The 21,070-nt window shown below is 42.6% G+C and overlaps 2 protein-coding genes across 5 annotated transcripts in view; both read left to right on the top strand.

The window, feature by feature from the left end:
- SLC26A4 (solute carrier family 26 member 4) overlaps positions 1–9,610 on the top strand; it is a 29,740-nt gene extending 20,130 nt beyond the window's left edge. For all 3 annotated transcript variants that reach the window (XM_071733907.1, XM_071733908.1, XM_071733906.1), the window contains 3 exons: positions 31–176; positions 4,834–4,917; positions 6,501–9,610. In XM_071733907.1, the coding sequence (XP_071590008.1) occupies positions 31–176; positions 4,834–4,917; positions 6,501–6,524 (254 nt within the window). In that variant the 3' untranslated portion in view covers positions 6,525–9,610. The remainder of the gene's footprint in view (positions 1–30; positions 177–4,833; positions 4,918–6,500) is intronic.
- A 1,018-nt stretch (positions 9,611–10,628) lies between these two features.
- On the top strand, positions 10,629–18,395 carry CBLL1 (Cbl proto-oncogene like 1). Of its 2 annotated transcripts, none has more exons than XM_071733904.1 (6): positions 10,629–10,942; positions 13,863–14,030; positions 14,389–14,486; positions 14,744–14,827; positions 15,642–15,715; positions 16,292–18,395. In XM_071733904.1, exons 1-6 carry the CDS (start codon positions 10,930–10,932, stop codon positions 17,331–17,333), a joined length of 1,479 nt encoding a protein of 492 aa, XP_071590005.1. In that variant the 5' UTR covers positions 10,629–10,929; the 3' UTR covers positions 17,334–18,395. The 2 variants fall into 2 exon arrangements, with proteins under 2 accessions (XP_071590005.1, XP_071590006.1); XM_071733905.1 differs by having other exon boundaries at positions 10,671–10,942; positions 14,386–14,486.
- The last annotated feature ends 2,675 nt before the right edge of the window (positions 18,396–21,070 follow it).

Raw genomic sequence — 21,070 nt, 5'->3', positions numbered from 1 at the left:
ATTAACCTGTTATGACTTTCTTTTATTCAGACAACCTTATATCTCAACTGGAACGGAGTGCCTTCTTTGATGATATTGTCAGAAAAGACATCTTTTTCTTGACTGTCCATGATGCTGTGCTCTACATAAGGAATCAAATGACATACAGTGACAACCAGGATCCCATATTCGAGAAGGTAAGGATAGTCAGTAGTACATTTCTCTACCTTCTTTCACCTAGCATTCATTCCTGCAATTTCCATTACAGCATGGAATGTTTGAAAACTGAACCTAGAGCTGTAGTGCAAAAGAGTGAGTCTAGTAAATCAGACAGCTTCTGAAGTACATGAATATTGTGATAGATTAAAGGAAGGGTCTCTCAACCCCAGGATCTTGTTACTGAAATGAACACAAGAGATAGGACACATGGAGAGCACTTAGTCGAAGACACATTTTCCAGTTTCTGGCAGCAGCTGGCAACATTGGAACTTCCTCAGGTGGAGGTTGCATTTGGACCATTATTTTCAGTTGTCACAAATAAGAGGTTTTTTTTCAATGTGTTTGTCATACTCCTTTTGGAACCCCTCCGTGTGTTTTAGCTTCATAGAATCATAGAATCATAGAATCCTAGGGGTTGGAAGGGACCTCGAAAGATCATCTAGTCCAACCCCCCCTGCCAGAGCAGGGCCCCCTAGAGTACATCGCCTAGGAACGTGTCCAGGCGGGTTTTGAATGTCTCCAGTGAAGGAGACTCCACAACCCCCCTGGGCAGCCTGTTCCAGGGCTCTGTCACCCTTACAGTAAAAAAATTCTTTCTGATATTCAACTTGAACCTCCTATGCTCCAACTTACACCCATTACCCCTTGTCCTATCACTGGTCACCATAGAGAAAAGCCTAGCTCCATCTCCCTGACACTCACCCCTTACATATTTGAAAACATTGATGAGGTCACCCCTCAGTCTCCTTTTCTCCAAACTAAAGAGACCCAGCTCCCTCAGCCTTTCCTCATAAGGGAGATGCTCCACTCCCTTAATCATCTTAGTAGCTCTGCGCTGGACTCTTTCAAGCACTTCCCTGTCCTTCTTGAACTGAGGGGCCCAGAACTGGACACAATACTCCAGGTGCGGCCTCACCAATGCAGAATAGAGGGGGAGGAGAACCTCTCTTGACCTACTAACCACACCCTTTCTAATGCACCCCAGGATGCCATTGGCCTTCTTGGCCACAAGGGCACATTGCTGGCTCATGGTCATCCTCTTGTCTACCAGGACCCCCAGGTCTCTTTCACCTACACTGCTCTCCAGCAGGTCAGCCCCCAACCTATACTGGGACATCGTGTTGTTCTTCCCCAAATGCAAAACTCTACACTTCCCCTTGTTGAATTTCATCTTGTTCCTCCCTGCCCAACTCTCCAGCCTGTCTAAGTCTCTCTGAATGGCAGCACAGCCTTCTGGTGTGTCAGCCACTCCTCCCAGCTTAGTGTCATCAGCAAACTTGCTGAGGGTACATTCTATACCCTCATCCAAGTCGTTGATGAATATATTGAACAACACCGGTCCCAGTACCGACCCCTGAGGGACTCCACTAGTCACGCCCCTCCAACCAGATTCTGCCCCATTGACTACAACTCTCTGACTCCTTCCTTTCAACCAGTTCCTGACCCACCTCACTACCTGATCACCAAACCCATACTTGATCAACTTATCTACAAGGATGCTGTGAGAGACGGTGTCAAATGCTTTACTGAAATCAAGATAAACCACATCTACCGCTCTTCCATCATCTATCCACCTAGTAATTTCCTCATAGAAGGCTATGAGGTTAGTCAAACATGATTTACCCTTGATAAAACCATGCTGACTGCTCTTGATGACTCCCATGTCCTTGATATGCCTGGAGATAGTGACAAGAACAAGTTGTTCCATCACCTTTCCAGGGATGGAGGTGAGGCTGACCGGTCTATAGTTACCCGGGTCCTCCTTCTTGCCCTTCTTGTAGACTGGAGTGACATTTGCTATCCTCCAGTCCTCAGGCACCTCTCCTGTTACCCATGACTTATTGAAGATGATGGAGAGTGGCCTAGCAATGACCTCCGCCAGCTCCCTCAGCACCCTTGGATGCATTCCATCTGGACCCATCGACTTATGGATGTCCAGATTACTCAGCTGATCCCTAACCCAATCCTCATCTACTATGTCAAACTCTTCATCTATCTTGACTACTTCTGGGGTTAAATGAATCTGGGGCTCATGCGGAAACCCTGCAGGAGTAAAGACAGAGGCAAAGAAGGCGTTCAGCACCTCTGCCTTCTTTATATCCTCTGTCACCAGGGCTCCCAGCTCATTCCTTAGTGGGCCAATATTGCCTCTAGTGTTAGTTTTGCTGGCTATGTATTTGAAAAAGCCCTTTCTATTATCCTTAACCCGACTTGCAAGGTTAAGTTCCAAGGAGGCCTTAGCTTTCCTAATTGCCTCCCTACATCCTCTGACCACAGTCCTATATTCCTCCCAAGTGACCAGCCCCCCCTTCCATGATCTGTAGATTTTCCTTTTCCACTTAAGTTTTCCCAGCAGTTCCTTTTTTAACCATGCTGGTCTCCTAGCTCCCTTACTAGATTTCCTAACCATAGGGATGCTCTGATCCTGTGCTTGCAAATAGTGGTTCTTGAATATTGACCAGCTATCTTGAGCCCCTTTATCTTCTAACACCTTGTCCCATGGGATTTCTCTTAACAGTCGATTGAGGAGGCCAAAGTTTGCCCTGTGGAAGTCCAGGGTTCTGGTCCTACTGGGTATTCTGTTCCTTCCACACAGGATCCTGAACTCTACCATCTCATGATCACTGCAGCCAAGGCTGCCATTGACCGCCACTGCTTCAACAAGGCCCTCCTTGTTGGTTAGTACAAGATCCAGCAGCGCTCCTCTTCTAGTCGGCTTGTCCACCATTTGCATTAAGAAGTTATCATCAATGCACTGGAGGAACCTCCTAGACTGTGAAAAGCTGGCTGTGTGAGTCAACCAGCAGATATCGGGGTAGTTAAAATCTCCCATGAGGACTAGGGACTGAAGCTGTGAGGCTGCTTTCAGCTGCCTGTAGAAGGCCTCATCAACCTCCTCGCCTTGATCAGGAGGTCTGTAGTAGACCCCCACAACTGTATCGCCCACACCAGCCTGCCCCTTAATTCTTACCCACAGACTTTCAACTTGCCCCTCATCAGCCCCTGCACAAAACTCAACACATTCTAGTTGCTCTCTCACATAAAGAGCAACTCCACCACCTCTCTTCCCCGCCCTATCTTTCCGGAAAAGCACATAACCATCCATGGCCACATTCCAGTCATGTGACCTATCCCACCATGTCTCTGTTATTGCTACCAGATCATAACCCTTAGCCCGTACACTGACCTCTAACTCTTCTTGCTTATTCCCCATGCTGCGTGCATTAGCATACAGACATTTCAGGAAACAAACAGAGCACACTGGTGGGACTAAATCCTCCCTAGACCACCTGCCTTCGGGCCCCGGTTCGTCCTTCTTGTGTTTGTCCCTAACAGACCCAGTTTTCTCCCCTTCCCCCTTCACATCTAGTTTAAAGCTCTCTCAATGAGCCCTGCCAAGTCCTGCCCCAAAAGCCTCTTCCCCCTCTGGGACAGGTGCATCCCACCTGCCACCACCAGGCCAGGTGTCTCATATAGCATCCCGTGATCAAAAAAACCAAAACCCTGTCTTTGGCACCAGTCCCTTAGCCACTCATTGACCTCTAAAATCTTCCTATATACCTCCCCACCTATTCTTACAGGAGGGATGGAGGCAAACACTACTTGCGCTCCAGACCCCCTAACTAGCCGTCCCAGGGCCCTGAAGTCCCTCTTCATTGCCCTTACACTTCTTGTGATGATTTCATCACTGCCAACCTGAAAAATCAGCAGTGGATAGTAATCAGAGGAACCCACAAGATTCGGCAGTTTCCTTTTAACATCTCTAATCCGAGCCCCAGGGAGGCAACAGACCTCCCTGTGGGATGGGTCTGGTCGACAGATGGGCCCTTCTGTCCCCCTCAGAAGGGAGTCACCCACCACAACTACTCTCCTTGACACTATCTTGTGGAGATGGGTTCTGTAATTTAAATGTGTTAGGCGATAAGTATTTTTGTTTGTTTAAAGCTTGTTGGATTTCTGGATTGTTAGTTGCAATGAATAATCATTCCCTGCTCTTTTTCTTAACACCATTTTATAATTCATATACCTCATATTATATACTTCATATACCTCTAATCAAAGCTCAGGAGTCTCATTCTACTTGGTGTGAGTGCATATAGAAGTTGTTCTGCACTAGTGTTTATTCCTGCTGCCTTTCTCTGGGCATTTTATAGCCGTATTCCATGTTTTTTGAGACAACAAGAGCACTCAGTAATGTTTAAACGTGGGCCAACTGTTTTTTTCTCCAATTCCTTCCCTAGCAATCACTATTACAGTATTATGAATAAAATTTATTTTAAATTCATTACTAATTCAAACTAGGACAGGACCCTTATTTTTAAATATTTGTTTGCACACTACTGCTTTGTAGTAGAGATTAACATTTTGACAAATCTAGACAGCAGCTTAGAGATAGATTCCACTTTTATTATTTTCACAAAGCCATAACTAGTCATGAGGAGAGGCAGGACCAAAAGCTTTTCAAGATTTAAATTCCTCTCAGCTGAACTAAATCAACAGCTTTGTCAAGGAACAGCAAACAACAGCCTCTTGTAAGTTGTGATGGTTGTCTTAAGACACTTCAGAGTAACAAATCCATTTTGATGATGCGGAAAATGCGTAACTCATTGTATTTCTTCATTTCTTTCCGCCAAGATTTCACTCATGCAGGAGTCTAAGGAACCCATAGAATTCACAGAGACAAGCCAGCCTGATGATGAACTTGATGTTCAGGAAGAGGTATGCACTTTAGAGCTGAATGTGTCTATGATTTACAGAATATTTCTGTCTTTATTCCTTTGCCTGTAGCACTGAGTCATGCTGGGAGAGTATGGCAGATGAAGTGAGCCCTCAACAGTTTCCTTCTTTGTAAATAAATACCCTTCCTGGGTACCTGAGTGTCTGTGCTTAGTGGAGGAAGCCATGTCTTTCTTGACACCTAGCAGATTAGATGTGCATAAGCATCTCATCATTCTAAGACTACTTTTTCCTTACACAGGCTTATAAGGAGATCTAAACACAACTTAGGTGCCTCAAAGACTTGGTAAAGCACCTGAGACCAAAATTATGGCTCCCCCCTTTTAAAAGAGCAGACACTTTCTTGCACAGTCTGAAAATTTTACAGGAAGCTGCAGCAAAGCAGTGTGCTAACATACACACAAATCCATCCAATAAGTACCTATATTTACAGAATCTGCCAGAAAATAAAAGAGCAGTTACTGCTAACATAACAGTGCTGCACACAGGCCACTTACTCAGAAAACAGGATGTTGGGTTAAATGCCCTTTTATAGCCTGAGATGGATTAAACTAGTGATGTGTCAATACTTTGGAAGCATTACAACACTCCATGTAGGTAAAGGGACCATTACTCTGTGTCCCTCCTACTTTCCTACTGCAGTAGTAGTCAGAACTCCATTTTTAATTCCCCATCTAAAATGGTGTAGTGGCCTGTGCTTGGCCACTCTTGTCCAGCTGCAGGAATGGAAAGGGGCTAGAGGGATGCTGTGACCCTTCTATCTGTCATGCTCTAGCTGTGTGTGAGGGATTCAGAGTTTCCTGGAGGGAGGGAGGTAAGAGGAGGTTGTAGCTGGGTAGAGGTTCAGCATCACCCCGCACTATAGTTTCTACCACAGCATGAAGTCCTCTAGGAAAAGGTCAGATCATCTTGGAAGGCAGATTAGTGAAATTAGAAACCAAGACCCTAAGCAAAACCCTCTCAGACTTCATCAGCAGTTGGTAAGTCAATTGTAATACTTGGTACCCTGGATTACTCCCTTCTTTCTTCGTTGGTATAAGTATTGCAATAAAGCCAAATATTCTTTTGCATTAAAATGGGGAGTAGCACTTTCCACTTCTCTGTAGGTTGCAGTGTAGGAGGGAATGAGGGATTAAAAAAGCTATAAAGCAAAAGCATTTAGGAATGACAGGCCAAAAGGACTTAAATTCTGATTTCCATTCATGGGATTGCTTAGATATTTGTATAACTGTCATCAGACAAGAAGCCAGACATAAAACTACCAATCAAAAGTCAAAGAGTGTTCTGACAGTCTTCTGTCCCCCATCTTTATAGCCACAATTTGAAGGTGAGAGCCACTAACCTTCAGTCCTGCAGCTCCCTGACTGAATTGTCTGATACAGACACGAGGCAGAGGGATGCTACCTCAGAACAGTGATATTCTTTGTACTTTTACTGAGGCCAGATTAAACTTGCTAGTTTTTTTTTAGTTAACACATACACAAATATTTTATTTTTCCAAGCAATGTGTACTCAGAACTAACCATGGCTTCTTTCTCTCCACCTTGTGAAAATCCTTTCACTAGGCTATGCGAAGACTTGCTTCATGAAGATGGGCTGCTGGTACTGCCCTGCCTGTGAACTTGCAGCAATGCAATGCACCAGTACTAGATAAGCATTTTCTACAATGAAACCAATCTTTGCACTTGAAGAAAATCCTGATTGTTTATCTGAATGATAAAGATGTCTAGAAATCTCCAAATTTCCACTAATGTTATGCTGGAAATATTCTGGACCTTGATTTAGGAAGCAATTTCCAATATCATACATTGATTTAAAAGAAATTTTTTAAAAAATCAGAAGACTATTACAAAAGATGAACTCAGTTTTGGGACCAGTCAAGCAGAAGGTGCATTATGCTATTTTCTCTGCATGTAAAGGATGACAAAGCTGCTTTGTGGTCTGCCTGGAAGAGTTGAAGAGAACAACATTTTGGATGGCAGGCCTTTAGTTCTGTATTTGCACAATGCTTAGCAAGAGGGAAGGAGTTCTAGCTGGCCAAGGCTTTGCAATTCTATAACATCAGTGTGAGCATATGTGCTGACAAGTCTTGAAAAAAATGTATTGTGATCAGTTTTTCTGAGCAATTCCTTAAACTGCTGCAGTTTTTTTAGATAACTGAAACCAGTGATTGGTGAAAAAATCACATGAACTGAAAACAGCACTGAACAACTATAAAACTTTAAATAGGGTTTCAAGAGAAAAGACCCTTGGAGATGGGTTCCTTAGTTCTGTATTAATCCCATTGTAGCAAATCATGCACTACTATTAATGATTGTCCCTAATATGAAGTATACACAGAAGATTATTTTGGATAGGCTACATATCTTCTTCCATCAAGAGGCAGATCATGACCTAAGTGAGATTAAGGAAAACCTTGCTCTCCAAGTACTTTACAGAGTCTGTAGAACAGGCTGCTACTGGGTGCAAGAAAGAGTCAAAATGTGACCTAGCGTAGAGGTTTGTGGTTCTTAAAAATGGAATATAGGAATTTATTTAGTGTAATGAATATATATTTTTATATAGCTTTTTTCTTTTAGTATTCTACATCAAACTGCTGCTGTTCTTTTACATTTGACCGTCCATAACGCAGAAGTGCAATAATTTACAAGATAAAGGATTTGACCTGCAGAACTTTAACTCTTGCTTTAGGACCATATAAAATATATGCAGAAAATCAATATTCTTACTTCTCATGAAGAAGAAATGTTTTCTGATGGAAAAAGAGACTGATATCTTAACTTTTTAGCACTACATTGATATTTTAAATGGAAAAAAATCCTAGGTGATGAGGGACTATATAACAGAAGTGTAAGAAATGCCCAAGTATAAAATCCCTTTAAGTTTCACAAAGTGGGCTAATTAGCTTCAGTATGTTCACATATTTAAGTCTCCCACATCCAAGAAAATTTCCTATACCACACTGTACAGAAAAGACCTTTGTTGCAATTAATGTTATTGGAAAATCTTAGGTGAAAAGCTAAGCACTAAATAAATTCTTTTGTCCTAAGGACTTGAATGAACTGCATCAAAATCAGGAAGAAAAAAAGTCCTATAATCTTCAGTCACTTTGACAGTACCTTACACAGTAGGTAACAGCACCTGACACCTTTATTCTCTAATTAAGGCAGTATCTTCAGCCTTCCTGACAGTCAGTGAGGTTTCTCATTTCTGGTAACACCCTTGAACCTATGTGACATTGATGTTCCAAGCCATCAGAAACACAGGTTTGTGTTGACACCTCTCATTTGTCTGTTCAGTTGGCATCCCCACCAACTGAGGATGAGGTGCATGCTCAAGAGGCCAGTCAGGCTGATCTGCACCTCCTTAGATACAAGTATGAATTTCTATTTATACCAAGGCTTGGGCTCAGGCTGTGATGTGAAATTCATGTTTTTAGCCCTACCTGTTCTCATTCTCTCCCCTCCCATTCACCAGTAATGCAGGAGGCTGGCACTGCTGACAAAACTTTGCTATTGGGCCCTGGCTCCAACTTCCCTTGATGTGACAAGGCACTGCTGCCAGTGCCAGTAGCAACAGGACAAAGCCAGGGAACATGTTGCTCAGAGGCTTTTCTAAAATGGATGCACATTTAATGTAAAAAAGCGAAATATTCTACCTGGGACTGGTATGTGAGCTCTCAGCTAATTTTTTATGCAGAACACATACTATGGAAACATGGGGGGAAAAATCCACAATAGCAGAGGGATTTCTTTTCCTCATGAGAACATCTGCACTGTGAAGTTTGCACTTCATGAGAACATCTGCACTTACTTGATAGAAATGTGGGCTATGTCCTGGTTTGGGCCAGGATAAAGGTAATTTTCTGTCTTGTAATTTGCTTTTAGCTAAGTTTCTTGTAAGTAGCTGTGTGGGCTGAGGGGGAGAGGCTGTGGTATCTGCTTGGTTTTAGTTTTCATCAACCCCACTAGAAAGGATTTATCTGAAAGGCCAAGCAAAGCATGCAGCCATCTGTATTCTGTGCCAGGCCAGTATTAAACTGTGACAGACTTACATTATTTTTTGAATCTTCTCCAGTTTTTGTCTATACAGGTGTTTAGAAAAAGCAATTAAATAAACATCAGCCTCCCAGTTTCCTTTCCAAATATAACATTTCAGATGGAATTAATTGTGATAAAATATGATTCAATGCACTTATTCTTGGCCTGCGCATTTCTTCCAGACATGGTTGTATTTGTTCTTAATTTAACTGGTACAAAATAGCCAACTTTTTCTGAAAAACAGAATGTCACATAAAGCCCAGGGAACAGTAAGAGGTAATATATAGAAGTCATTCAAATAACTTCCTCAGTGGGTCAGAGCATACATGCTTCTTAGTTTTCTAGCTATGTATCTATCAAAGTGAAGAACACCAAAATAATGGACTTTACAATGAAGCTAAAAATCTATACAATTCTGTACTAATTCAAACGTTTGTAAATAATGCAATTAGACATGCTTATCTTTTGCCAGTCAAATGAAGAAATATTTTTGTATGCATTTTGAGTATTCTGTCTTTGCATATCAGGTAATAAATTTTGGAGGTATATTTTAGGGGTTTTATCCATTCAAAAAGCTGCATTTTAAAAGTAATTGTATACATTAACTAAAAAATAAAAGTTGTGCATATGGAAAACATGTTCTGTGCATCTGCATGTTTTCTTTTTTAATGTCTTTTCTGTAAATTCTTATTATGGAGAAATAGTCTATTGTGGAGGGATCTGAGGTGTCACACTTCCCCCAGGGAATTTCTAGGAAGCACAAAGGGAAAAACTTGTTCTCTGTGCCCTGTGGGGGTAAGAGAAGAAACATTGGGCTAAAATGGCAGATTTTAAATATTAAAGCTACAAAAATATGGAGAGGCATAGTCTGCAGGGACACAATATCCCAATCCTGGAGAGCCCTAGTGAGCCAGTCCCCAGTCTGAAGTGTTTGGATTAAGAGTTGCCCCCAGTTTGGGATTGTGCAAGGACTGCTTGATGTGACCTTCTACCCAGTAACAGTATGGCTCAATTGTATTTATAATCCTTTCCTTTCTCCAGTGCTTCAGAACTACCCTGTAATTGTGGACTATTACATAGGATTTACAAAATGCTAACTTTATGGAAAATTTGAAGACTGTAAGCTCTTGCCGTGAAGCTTTAGTGTGCACTGGATGTCCACCATTTCACCAAGTCATTGGCACTTCTACAGCCCCGACCGTAGGTAATCTGCCGTTCCTGCTGTGAAGCCCAGGGCTGAGCATTACGGGGTAGAGCAGAATAAAACCACAGAACCACAAGCGGCTGAGAGAGCCCAACGCGGCTTCAGATCCGTCTCGTTTCTGGGAAGCGCGCACCAGAGGAGCCAGCTCAGGCAGGGCTGCTGCGGCTCCCGAGCAGACAGATCCCTCTCTTTTTTAGTTTTATCCTTCCCCGAGAAGCCATCGGGTCACGGCTCCCAACTACCGCGGCCGGACGGGCCCCCGCGTCCCGCCATCGTCCTGCCCGGACTGCGGATGGAAGCAGCTCCCAGCGGGGAGGGCACGGCACAGCGGGGCACGGCACGGCCCCGTTTCCCAGCGGGATAGCCGGGAGCTCCCGTCCCGTCCCGTCCCGTCCCGTCCCGTCCCGTGCCAATGCGCAGGCGCGGCGCACGCCGCACTACACCCCCTCCCGGGGCAGCGGCGGGACCGCCGCCATCCCGGCAACCCCTGCGGAGCAGCCGCGCCTTCCTCACGGCCTCACCGCAGAGCCTGCCGGGAGACGGGGTCCCGGCGCTGCGCCGTCCCGCCGAGCTCCTCCGCGGGCCCCGCCATGTTCTCCCTGTCCTGCGGCGGCGCGGCCGCTCCCGAGCGGCGCAGCGAGCGCGGTACCGCAAACATTTTCTCACTGCGCACTTTTTCACGCCCCCCCAGCCGTCTCCCGGCCGCTTCCGGTCGCGCCCTTCCGCTCCCACAGTGCCCCGCGCCGAATCATGGACCACAATGGTGAGGAGGGGAGAGGCCGGGAGACCCATCCGTACCCTTCCCACCTGGGCCCGCTCCGCGATACCGGGCGGCAAGAGGCCTCGCGCGGGGCCGTCGGCTGCGGGGAGGTGCCGGGGCAGCGGCGGGATGCGGCCCGGTGCTCCGTAACTCCGTCGGGGCCCGAGTTCGGCGCGATTCCCCGCGGCCCGTGCGGCGGGGCCTGCTCGGTTCCCCTCAGCGCCGGCCTCGCCGTTCCCCGCTCCCCCACCGCCGCGCGCTCTCGAACGGCGGCGCGCGGAGGCCCCGCCCCCTCCCCCCCGGCACGGCGGGGATCGGGCCCGGCCTCCAATCCCCCCTCCCACCACGGGGCTGGCCGCCGGCCTGAGGGGCCGCTCAGCCGCCCGAGCCTCCTCGCCCCGCCGCGGAGTGATGCGGCCATAGGCGGCGGCTGCGCACTCTCGGGGCGGGCGGGCGGGCGGGAGGCCTGCGCTAAACCGTGCGGTGCGCCCGGAGCCCGCCGGCCCGCGGCAGGTGAATGGCGCCGGTAGCGTTTGGAGGCGAGGCGCCGGTTTGCCCGCTGAGTTTCCCGGGTTCGGTGCTGTGAATGTGTTTTGTGTTGCCTTAGTTGTGCTCGGGAGAGGAGATGCTCTCATGTGCTGAAATTTGGTTCTGTAGCCTTGATGTAGCCTGGTACTGTGCTGGTGTAGCCTAGTGAGTGAATGAGTGGTCGCGTGGGTTTTTTAGGGTTATTTTGGAGGTTTTTTTGGACCCCCCCTTTGTCAAGATTGCATTGTAACTATATTTGTAAGGTACTGTACTTGAGCTGTGTTTATGAATTCTAAACAACCACACAGGCAAAAATACAAGAAAAGTGGATAAAAGTGACAGTTTGGGAGGGTGTATCATTTCTAATCAGAACTTCTCTCTCTAAGTAGCCTTAACCATTTTGGAATGTTTAATGTTTTTTCATGTTTTTTGTCTGTACTTGATCCTCCAGTTATGCTTACAGAGGCTGGAATTTATTATCCTTCCATGAAACATGAATGACTAATAAACTTGCTAGTTTGGAGTAGTCAAGCAGCTGACTAATGTAAATGTTCCCAGCTTGCAAAGGTTTATGGAAGAAAAACATCAGAACTGACTTGTTTCCTATTGGCAATTCAAGGGACCAAATAAAACACAAGTTGCTTTTTTGTAATCCCTACTTGCCAATTGGTTGAGGTCCTGCAGAGACTTTTTCTGGCCTGTGCTTTTGTGTATTCTGGTAGAAAGCAGAATTTCCCAACAAGTGAAAAACAGAGCAGCTTTAGTATTGTTATCTCTGATATTCTAGGCCAGCAGTCTCTGGGGCAGGCTGGTGTCACTGTTGTGTGTTTGCTGGGTCATCCTTTGGCCAACAGGACAGTCTAAACAAAAGCAACAAATGTACAAAAGTAAAACCAGGCTTCACTGGTTTTGCCTTTTTACATACTGATTTTTAAAATGAAAGATGTCAACTGCAGTGATAAGAGAAATCAATAGCTTTGATCTGTCCGAGGTAATTGAGAGCTCTTGTTTTGAGGTGAAGTGATTGGCCACGCACAGTCCCAATTGGAAACTTTGTTGCAGTTCATGGCTCTGGTGGTAGCTGCTGAGTAACTCAGGAGAAATATTCTCTTTCCCTTTTTTTTTTTCTGATTTTCTTCTACTTGTTGTGTTGTGTGGGGTGGTAATAGGCTTTGAGGGACAGTAGGTTGTGAGGCATTGTGTAGAACTACACTACTGGGGCTCTCATTTCACTGCTCAGAGGGTGCTGTGCTGAAATCCTCTGGGGCCTGTTCATTCCAGGGCTGTAGTGCCCTGGAGAGTAACTTAGGAGAAATATTCTCTTTCCCTTTTTTTTTTCTGGTTTTCTTCTACTTGTTGTGTTGTGTGGGGTGGCAATAGGCTTTGAGGGACAGTAGGTTGTGAGGCATTGTGTAGAACTACACTAATGGGGCTCTCATTTCACTGCCCAGAGGGTGCTGTGCTGATATCCTCTGGGGCCTGGGTGTTCATTCCAGGGCTGCAGTGCTGTCTCCAGTGGGATGGCAGGGCACAGGCTCTCTTGGGACACACCCCTTCGAGGCTGAGTGTGTCCCTCTTTGAAACACCTGACAAAATGAAGTTTTCAGTTAAAATGAACGTGAGCTGGGTAGATGCATGAAGGGCATAACTTTATTTTTGTATGATTGAAACACTATCAGTGGTTTAAGGTAGAGCCACTGGAAGTGATGGGAGTTGTACCCTCCCCACTGGTGCTGCTTGTTACAATGCCTTATCTAGATTATCTCTTGGAGCTTATATCTGCTGATATCAGGCTATTTCTTGCTTCCTTTGGTACTCAAATTTAAACCTGGTCAAAGATAATTATGTTTGTAGTAGGGAACAATAATTTTCAATTTAGTAAAGGTACTTATGTATACTCTTAAAAGTACAGATATTTTTGTGATAGTTTATGCTAAATTTCTCAGTGATATCTCAAGACAGTTAATATGTAAACTAGTTTCAACTACAATAAAAATTTAGGTAAATTGTAAAAATTATCTTTACTTGTATGGATTTCTATGTTGTTGAGGTTGTATAAAGAATTGACTCTTCAGTATTATTTCTGCTGTGAGAGGAGCTATACAATTAATGTTTTTTTCCTGTTGTGGAAAAGTGACAGACTAACTTTTAAAAATATCTTTACTTTTACCACTATATTTCCTAAAATCATCGTTGTTCCCAGTACAGTTTTTTGACTTGACTTCTAGAAGAAATTGTGAAGATACTAATTCTGTAGTAATTAAACTTGGATATGTTTTATGAGTCTCAAACAAGCTTTAAAAATTGTTTTAGTAGTCTTAATATTTAGAAACTCTTTAGAATTTATTTGATAACTGAAAAGTTACATAAACTTTTTTTTTTTAACCTTCCATAGACAATGATTTGCAAGGAACAAATAGTTCAGGATCATTGGGTGGTCTTGACGTTCGTAGAAGAATCCCTATAAAGCTTATCTCAAAACAGACAAATAAAACCAAACCTGTGCCTCGAACTGCAAGAAATATGAACAGGATGCCTTCAAAGACACAAGCTGGTGATGAAGGTAAATTAAGATCAATACTAGCCCTTTTGCTAAAGGGAAGCATATTACTCTGCAGCATTATTCAAGACTTCATTCGGGCTTGGAGACTTGGGAGTCCAAGGTTCTGTCCAAGTGCAAGACAAGTTCAGTTTTGGGGTATTGCTGCATTATAGGGATTAAGTGGCAGATGTTTCCAAAACAGACAGTGTCACTGTTTGGCTGAACCCTTCTGCAGAATGGGAGCAGCAGATTAGAAGAGCTGTGGCATTTATTGATGATTTCAGTACAGAATGACACATCCTTTTAACAGCTGTCCTATCAATTAGGAAAGTGTTGTGGGTGGCTCGTGTCTTTCTTCTCTTTATTCTTTCCACAGAAGAATTTGATTATAATGAAGAGGAACGATATGAATGCAAAGGAGGTGAAATGTTTGGCAATCAAAGGAGGTTCCCTGGACCCATCTTTTGGGACTATAAGGTAAAGTCATGAAGGAGAAGTTTTGACTTTTTGTGAATCATGAAAACTGTGGGTTTTCCTTTTAGGTACCTTCTTAACTGAAAGCACTTCCATTACTTTTGACTGACTGAAAACACATCCTCTGCTTTCTCATGTTTGTAGTGTTCTTGCATCCTTCTTGTCTAATTTGGAAATAATGTGTGTGTTAGTGATAACTGAAATGTGGAGCTTTAGTGATGCTGGGTTTTGCTCTCTCACCTCCTTGTCTATCCTATCAGATAAACTTGCTTGGGGAAAAGGATGATACACCAGTCCATTTCTGTGACAAGTGTGGATTGCCCATCAAAATGTATGGACGCATGGTGAGTGAAATTACCAGTGGAAGGTGCAGCCATAGTTTCTTTTTGGGTAAAATTAGGTTTTACTATGTCTGTGTGGATCCTCTAAAGGTTACTGATATCAGCAGACCTCTAAATAAGCAGCAGAATATCAGGATGGAACTAGGGGCTTTTATTGCTGAAGTGGGTTTGTTCCATCTGTCTGGCTGGTCACTTTATCCCCTGATTTAATGAAGTAAGCTTGAAAATGTTAAATGGAAAACCAAAACACCATCACCAACAAAACCACTTTCAAGATAGGTTTGGACTTTATGTGACTTAGCTTTAAATATAAGCTGTATGTCAGTCAAAGACTTGCAGTGAAGCTAGAAAACACTGTTCAGTTCTATGTCACTTGAAAATTAGTGTAACAAAATCCCTGAGATCAATTTAGATTTCTAAGTGTGATGTAACAGACTTCAGGATCTGACTTAATGACAGTTAATGCTTTTAAAAATTTTCTTACTTGTCAGCAAGGCAAGTGTAGTTAATTATAAATGCAGCTTCTGCAAATGTTCAGTGTTGGTACTACTGCAAGACTTAAACTTTTGCCTCTGTGTTTTTGCCAGCTCTTTAAAAAACCCAAACAAACCTTCCTCCAAAAAACCATAAACTCAACACAAACTGCTTTAGAGAGTGTCTGTGGAAAGATGCTGTAAAGGTCTAACTACCACTATACCTGTTAGTGGTAGCTTAGTTACTTTTATTAGAAAGTGTGTGCTGGAGGGAAGAGCTGTATTCTGAAATTACATTGATACTTACATATGATGTCATAACAGAGCCATTTTTTTGTCTCTAGATACCTTGTAAACATGTTTTCTGCTATGACTGTGCTATACTGCATGAGAAAAAGGGAGACAAAATGTGTCCAGGGTAAGTTATCTCTAGATTTGTTATTAAAGAAAATGTAGGAAAGTAACTTAAATATCTTACTTCAGTTACTGTATTAACATGGTTCTTACTTGTGTCCATGTAGCAGATGCAGTAGAGCACTCTTTACTACACCTCTTGATTATAGTTTCACATTCCATGTTTTAGGATTGTAAGCTATGGGTGGTAAACACCCATAGTAGATTTGCTGTTTAAGTATTTGTGTAGGTAACCTGTTAGTTCTTTAGTTTGAAAAGGAATAAATGAGAGTTTAGTTTACTTAGTGATAGTGATTCTTGATAAGTCTTAATGCACAGAAGGAATTTGTTTGAAAGAGTTATGCTATTTATAATTTCCAGCTCATAAAATGTGCATGTTTTTTCATAGTTGTGTTTGGAGACTTAAAAAATAGATAAACTGCAAAATCAATGAAATTTTTCTTTCATTGCTGCTGTGGGGAAAAATTTTCCATTCTGATTTGGATAATTCCAGTAAACTGGTTGACTTTTAACAAAAAGATGTTAGCAGATTGAGCTCTCTGTGATGACAGTAAACCAATACTCTCTTCTGATTAATCAGCTGTAATGAACCCGTGCAGCGAATCGAGCAGTGTGTCCGGGGGTCTCTCTTCATGTGCAGCATTGTTCAAGGGTGCAAGAGAACTTACCTGTCCCAGAGAGACTTGCAGGCTCACATCAACCACCGTCACATGAGAGCTGGGAAGCCTGTTACTCGCCCTCCAATTGAACCTGTGCATCCTCCTATTGCCCCCCCGCCCGCCGAAATTCCCGAGCGCTTCATAATGCCTCCCGAGAAGCATCATATGAGCCACATTTCACCAAAGCAGCACATCATGATGCCACCACCTCCTTTACAGCACGTGCCCCATGAGCATTATAACCAGCCCCATGAGGACATCCGTGCCCCTCCTGCAGAGATGGCGATGGCTCCGCCGCCGCCCCGCCCGGTCGCTCAGGACACCTTCCGCATTTCGACAAGAAAACACAGCAACTTAATAACTGTCCCTATTCAGGATGATTCGAATTCAGGTGCTCGAGAACCACCTCCACCAGCCCCTGCACCTGCTCATCACCATCCTGAATACCAGGGGCAACCAGTGGTGTCACACCCTCATCATATTTTGCCTCCACAGCAACATTATGCACCACCTCCCCCACCACCTCCACCAATCAGCCATCCTCTGCAGCATCCTCCCCAGGCAGCAGGTACTCCGCACATGGTGTACAGCCAAGCTCCTCCACCACCAATGACCTCTGCTCCTCCTCCAATAACCCCGCCACCTGGACATATAATTGCCCAGATGCCACCTTATATGAATCATCCTCCTCCGGGACCACCCCCTCCTCAGCATGGAGGACCCCCTGTAAATGTAAATGCACCCCCTCCCCATCACTATAATCCTAACTCTTTGCCACAGTTCAGTGAAGATCAAGGAACTCTTAGTCCCCCTTTCACACAGCCCGGGGGGATGAGTCCAGGGATATGGCCAGCTCCAAGGGGGCCACCTCCACCTCCAAGGATGCAAGGGCCTCCTGCTCAGGCCCCACTTCCTGGACCACATCACCCTGATCAGGCCAGATACAGACCCTATTACCAGTGATACGATCAATTATATGAATAGAGAGTGCTATGAAGAGGATAAAACTATATATAACAGCCTTTTAATTAACTGTTTTGGGATTATTTTGTTGTGTTGTTTTTTTAAATACTGTAATTTTGACTGTAAGACATTTTGGGTTTGAATCTTAAATGATTTTTAATCTTTGACCGTAGGACTCTAACTTCAAATATTCTGTAGTGCTAAAATAAGTGGCTTAGTAGACCACAGTTGCATTTTAACAGAACTTCTGTCTCTAGTGTGGCTAAATTGTATTAAGATGAACACTTGTAATACTATTTCCTGGAGAAAATTAATGCGTGTTGTACCATTCTGAATATTGTTTTTGTTAAATCCAATGTTTAGTTTCACTCGTGATGTTTTTGTTAACCTGTGTACAATAATTAAATCAAATTATGGTTGTAAAAGTGGTGAGTTTTTATATGAAGTTAACACAGACCTGGTTCCAGGACACTGTTTTGGCACTAATACTTTCCAAATGGGCAGCATAATGAAATATTAAGGGAACTTTAATATTTCTCCTACTTACAGCTACCACTGTTTATAAAAAATGCAGGCTATGGTGAATTCTTTGCACTAGAAATCAGGCATGCAGAATACTGCATTTCAGCTTTTTTCTTTCAAGTTTATGCAGTAAGATAAATTTCACAGAAACACAGCTTCGAGCATGACATGAAACCAGCTAATAATATCTTGTGGGTTTTGGTAGGGTTTTTGAATGCTTTTGTTTGGGATTTTGGGTTTTTTGTTTGTTTTAAAGCTAGTTTTGGTTCAGAAGGTTCTGTTTACATGTACATGTGCACTACTCACAGGTGTTGAATTCAAACTATTATCTTGACCTGTGCCTGTGTTTGCGTGGTAGTGGTGGTGAGTTGGCTTGCCACTTCTGTGAGCAGCAGACTATTTCTGGTAGGGAAGTGGGGTTTGCCTCTGTCACTTCATATGATATGTACAGTAGGAAAACTTCCCATTTGGATAACCAATAAAAGTGGTCTGAAAATTCTTATGTAGATAAAAAGAAATAAAAAAGCTACACATCCTTTATCTCTCTTGATTTTATGACACAGATTTCCCTAAACAGACAATAGTTAGATAGGATTTCTTTTTTATTTTTTAAAAAGCAGCAATATAAACAGTCCCTTGGGTCTGTTTTGGCCCCCAAAATTGTTTTATAAGCATATTTTTGAAGAGAGATACAATAAATATAAAATGAGAATGTTATTTTTTAGTGCAGGAGCAAGACAGTGATGTCGCTTGGAGTGCTTATCTTTGCATTTCTGATCAATGTTAGTGTTGAACCTCTGTTTTCTTCAAAATACCACATTTCTAGCAGTGGTGTTTTAAGATTTAGTCCTTTGAGGTTTTTTCCAAGGTTTGCCGTTTCCCCCTGTTCTCTGATAATCTGAACTATCTTAATGCATTAGTGTTATTATTTATTTTGTAAACCTATTCTGCCTCTTTAGTGTGAAATAGACAAAATAGCTTTGGCAGTGCAACAATACAACTTTTGTGATTTTAGGTATAAACTGCATATTTTTAAGGGCTCTCTGTTCTTAACTGCCATTGATTTCCTTGTGACCATGGGCAAATCTTTTAGACTACCTTTCAAATAAGTACTTTTTTAGAGAACTGCAAATAAATTTTTTGTTATACAAATGGCCAGTAAATGTTAACCCATTAAAAGCCTGCTTAGCTGTAATATGCTTCTTCCTAAGACAGAGTTCTTTGTTTTGGCTTCTCTAAAGAATAAGTTGTTTTAAATAAAACACACTGGAGAAGAAGGAGAGGCTGATTGTGATAATGTGCTATTATATGGGGCCATCTGAAAATTTACTTTTCTGGTGTCTTTGAAGGTGAAAATGTCTGCCAACATTATTTTGATTAAGTAACTTACAATAAACACATGACAAACTTAAGGACTCTCTTTGGTCACTGTTAAGTTACTAGGTAGGAAGTAGGCTGAGGCAGGTTTATGTTACAGCATATAACTTAATCTGGGAGGAAATCTGCCTGTTTGTTTAATATTCTTTGACTCTGCAAGGCCATATTTACATGGGACGTGCCTGTCTTGAACAGACTTACTGATGGTTCTAGACATCAGCTTCATTTTATTTAGGCTGAGAAGGTAACAGGGGTTAATGACAGTACCTCTTGACAGGCAGAGAAATGCATCAACCTCCCCTTTATTTTGAAAAAGAAAGGCATTCTGAAATCAGTTATTACCTGTCACAGGTGAGGAAATAAGGCAATTCTGTCCATCCTGATCAAGTTTAGAAATAAGTTAGGTTGCACACTTTGGTTATATGTTACCCAGTTTGTTGTGAAACAAATGAAGGGTACAGACTTAATAGTCTGCTATTCCTGAAGTTATTGATAAAGAGCTTTACAGAAAATGCTGAGACAGTTGAATTGACTAAGGAAAAAAAAGCAGACCTTGCTCTATCAAACAGCATAACCAGCAAATGTCACCAAAGAGAATATGTGGGAGGTTTTTTTTATATTTGTATTTGAGGCAGAAGTGATGTGCTATATGGCCAGTGACACTACTCAAAGAATCAGTGGGATCCTTTGAATTGTTGACTGACCACTGACCAAAAGTCTTCATGACAGAGAACTTAGCAAGAAATCATCTTGCACAGGCAGAACTTGAACTTGGGTCAAATATCTTTGTATTCCTTGTATAGGAAGACCTAAATCCATTTAATTTATTAAGTCTTAAGTACACCAATGTAACTAAGGATGCTGTCAATGCTTTCATACTTACAAAGTTAAAAAATGTATGTGTCCGTCAAAATGTTAACAGTGGATTTTATTTAAGGGGCTTGGGGAGTGTTTTGGAGTAGTTTTTTTTTCTCACTTTGGTTTTGTTTTGTTTTCAAATACCTGATAGTTCCAGTGTGAAATGGCGTACATATTTTATTTAGTCTTAGAAATTGTGAGATATATGTGCAAATTACTTGGTTTCTTATTTAAAGTCTTACTGTAAAGACAAACATTTGAATTAACTTATGTTTATTTTTAATTCATATCAGTGGCAGTGCTCTCCCTACTGAGGGAATGCTGAGCAAAACTCAAGGTTTGAAGGAGGTCCGTAGTGACATTTAAATTTGTGAGCCATTGGAGGTTCTTCTAATAATGTCATGTAAGGGAATGAAAAGGGGTTTGTTGATGGTTTGTGTCCACCATGGAATGAATGGAAGCACACTGGCAGATGGCCTGGAAACATCTGTGGTTTAGATGCTTGTCTCCTTGCACTTTATCTTCAATTCCATCTATAACTTTGCTTAAAGGATTGCCTGCAACCATGCATGCTTTCCAACAAGCAGGCTAAGTGTATGAACCATGTCCTTTATGTTTGGTGAATTTTAAAATGCTGTTAACATTGAGATTGGATTCCTAGATGTTAAGTGATATTTTTAGTGCCTTTTAAAAAAAGAAAAATAAGACATTTACAAATCTGATCACAGAGAATTAAAAAACCCTGACTCTATGGAGATCCTAATTCTCACTGCTCTTGAAGGAGTGTCAAATTCTGTATTAAAGAAATAAAATGGAAGTAACTCACTTTAGAGTTTGCATACCTAGCAAGCAAAAAAACTGTCAAGTGTTCTCAAAAGCAAATTGGTGAATATGCTTTCTCTGTGGATTGAGACTGGACACACCTCTCCTGACAATGTTTTCTGCCCAGTAAAACTTGTGCCTGTGTTACTTGCATTGCT

The sequence above is a fragment of the Heliangelus exortis genome, chromosome 1 (assembly GCF_036169615.1).
Source record: "Heliangelus exortis chromosome 1, bHelExo1.hap1, whole genome shotgun sequence".
NCBI lineage: Eukaryota > Metazoa > Chordata > Aves > Apodiformes > Trochilidae > Heliangelus > Heliangelus exortis.
This window is presented reverse-complemented; position numbering and strand designations above follow the sequence as displayed.

Coding starts and splice junctions, on each gene's coding strand:
- CBLL1 (XM_071733905.1), top strand. Junction 14,031..14,385: donor GACACAAGCTGGTGATGAAG/GTAAATTAAGAT, acceptor TTCTTTCCACAG/AAGAATTTGATTATAATGAA. Junction 15,716..16,291: donor GGAGACAAAATGTGTCCAGG/GTAAGTTATCTC, acceptor CTGATTAATCAG/CTGTAATGAACCCGTGCAGC.